We start from the raw sequence: 1,531 nt of genomic DNA, 5'->3' as shown, positions 1-1,531 counted from the left end.
CATGTCGTTGTGTCCCTGGGCAAGACACTTCACCCCAGATTGCTCCTGTGGGGATTCTCCACAGTACTGAATGTATATAAGTCGCTTTGGATAAAAGCGTCTAACAAATGACATGTAATATGTAACGTAAGTACATTATAAGTACAAACATTAAAATATTTTTTTTAAAACTAACTCTGTATATTTGATTAAACACAGTACAAGTGTTTTGCGTCAGTGGTGTTTTTAGCTGTGGACCTAAACCCCCCCCCCTGTAGAGGACAGACTAACTAACTAACTATCATATGACTTCTCACTTGTTTCTGAGGGGACTCCACATGTGGCTGCAGGAGTCCCACTTCCAGAAGTCTCTCTGCTCCCGCAGGCCCTTCAGGCCCCCGAACAGGTACATGCAGCCTTGGTGGGCCACGGCTGAGTGACTGTGTCGGGGACCGGGGCCCAGTGAGGCCTGCTGGGAGCCGCTCAGCAGGGACCAGGCCATGGAGTCTGTCATGAGGGACAAGTAAACACATACATGTTACTGTCACAATATGAAAGGTCTTTGTGCAGGACACTGTTTGGTGTGATGAGCGCAATGAGAAGCTCCTTCCACTGATGTTACACTTCATTCATTGTACAATAACTGGAAATTATCTTCACAATGGAAACTTGAAATATCTGAAGGCATTTGAAAATGACAACATGTAAATACTACTTTAAAGTTTCAGTTTTACCTCTTTCATTCAACTGTTCAAAAAACTAACATTTCAAATCAAACATTACTATGTATTATGTCAATTGTATTATGTCAACATAATTCACATAACTGTATAAGGTTAGTTGGAAGCAATAATAATACATTTAAATAGGTTCAACTTAATATTATTGCTTTCAAGTAACCTCATACAGTTGTGTGAAATTTGTTGACTTAATACATTTAATTAAAGTCAACCTCTTAGTTTTTTCAGTGTACTATGCTTTTCTAAAATATTTAGTCAAAGATGATATATTAGAGGAAACCAAAAGTGTATCTTCCGATGTATCGGGAATATAATACAGTGTATTAAAGAACATTATTATTCTTTGCTGTATGTCTGCGGTATCCTTTTCTCAGAGAACAGAACATTTAGTAATTACATGAAATCACATTTTTGGCATCTCAGGCGACTGTTTTAGGCGAGGCCCAGGCTGAAAATCAGGAGGCTTGGTCCCTGTTGCCGTGTAAATGTGTCTGACAACTTGGGTTCGCTGTATGCTGCAAACATGGCATGACATGTATAAAAACATGCATCTATGAGTGTTTCCTCTTCTTGTGGGACTAAAGAAATGTCAAACTCACCAAAATCCAGACTCCAGAAGTCCTGTGAGGTCCCCTTCATGTCGATGAGTCCTCCGTACAGCAGCATGGAGGAGCCCAGCACCACGGCACTGTGGCCCTTCCTGTTGGTGGGCTGGCTCCACACACACACACACACACACACACACACACACACACACACACACACACACACACACACACACACACACACACACACACACACACACACACACA

The 1,531-nt window shown here is 41.5% G+C and overlaps 1 protein-coding gene across 1 annotated transcript; it reads right to left on the bottom strand.

The window, feature by feature from the left end:
* Positions 1–125: 125 nt before the first annotated feature.
* LOC104967943 (tRNA wybutosine-synthesizing protein 2/3/4-like) lies at positions 126–1,503 on the bottom strand. The gene is made up of 2 exons (XM_010797485.1): positions 1,319–1,503; positions 126–486 (listed from the first exon to the last, which is right to left on the bottom strand). The coding sequence occupies exons 1-2, from the start codon at positions 1,383–1,385 to the stop codon at positions 293–295; spliced, it is 261 nt and encodes an 86-aa protein (XP_010795787.1). The 5' UTR covers positions 1,386–1,503; the 3' UTR covers positions 126–292.
* Between the last annotated feature and the right edge of the window lie 28 nt (positions 1,504–1,531).

This window comes from Notothenia coriiceps, unplaced genomic scaffold (genome assembly GCF_000735185.1).
Source record: "Notothenia coriiceps isolate Sejong01 unplaced genomic scaffold, NC01 NC01_scaffold00037992, whole genome shotgun sequence".
Taxonomy (NCBI): domain Eukaryota; kingdom Metazoa; phylum Chordata; class Actinopteri; order Perciformes; family Nototheniidae; genus Notothenia; species Notothenia coriiceps.
Note: the sequence above shows the minus strand (reverse complement) of the source record. Positions and strands in the feature narration are given on the sequence as shown.

Coding starts and splice junctions, on each gene's coding strand:
- LOC104967943 (XM_010797485.1), bottom strand. CDS start 1,385: ATGCTGCTGTACGGAGGACTCATCGACATGAAGGGGACCTCACAGGAC. Junction 487..1,318: donor CTTCTGGAGTCTGGATTTTG/GTGAGTTTGACA, acceptor CCCTCATGACAG/ACTCCATGGCCTGGTCCCTG.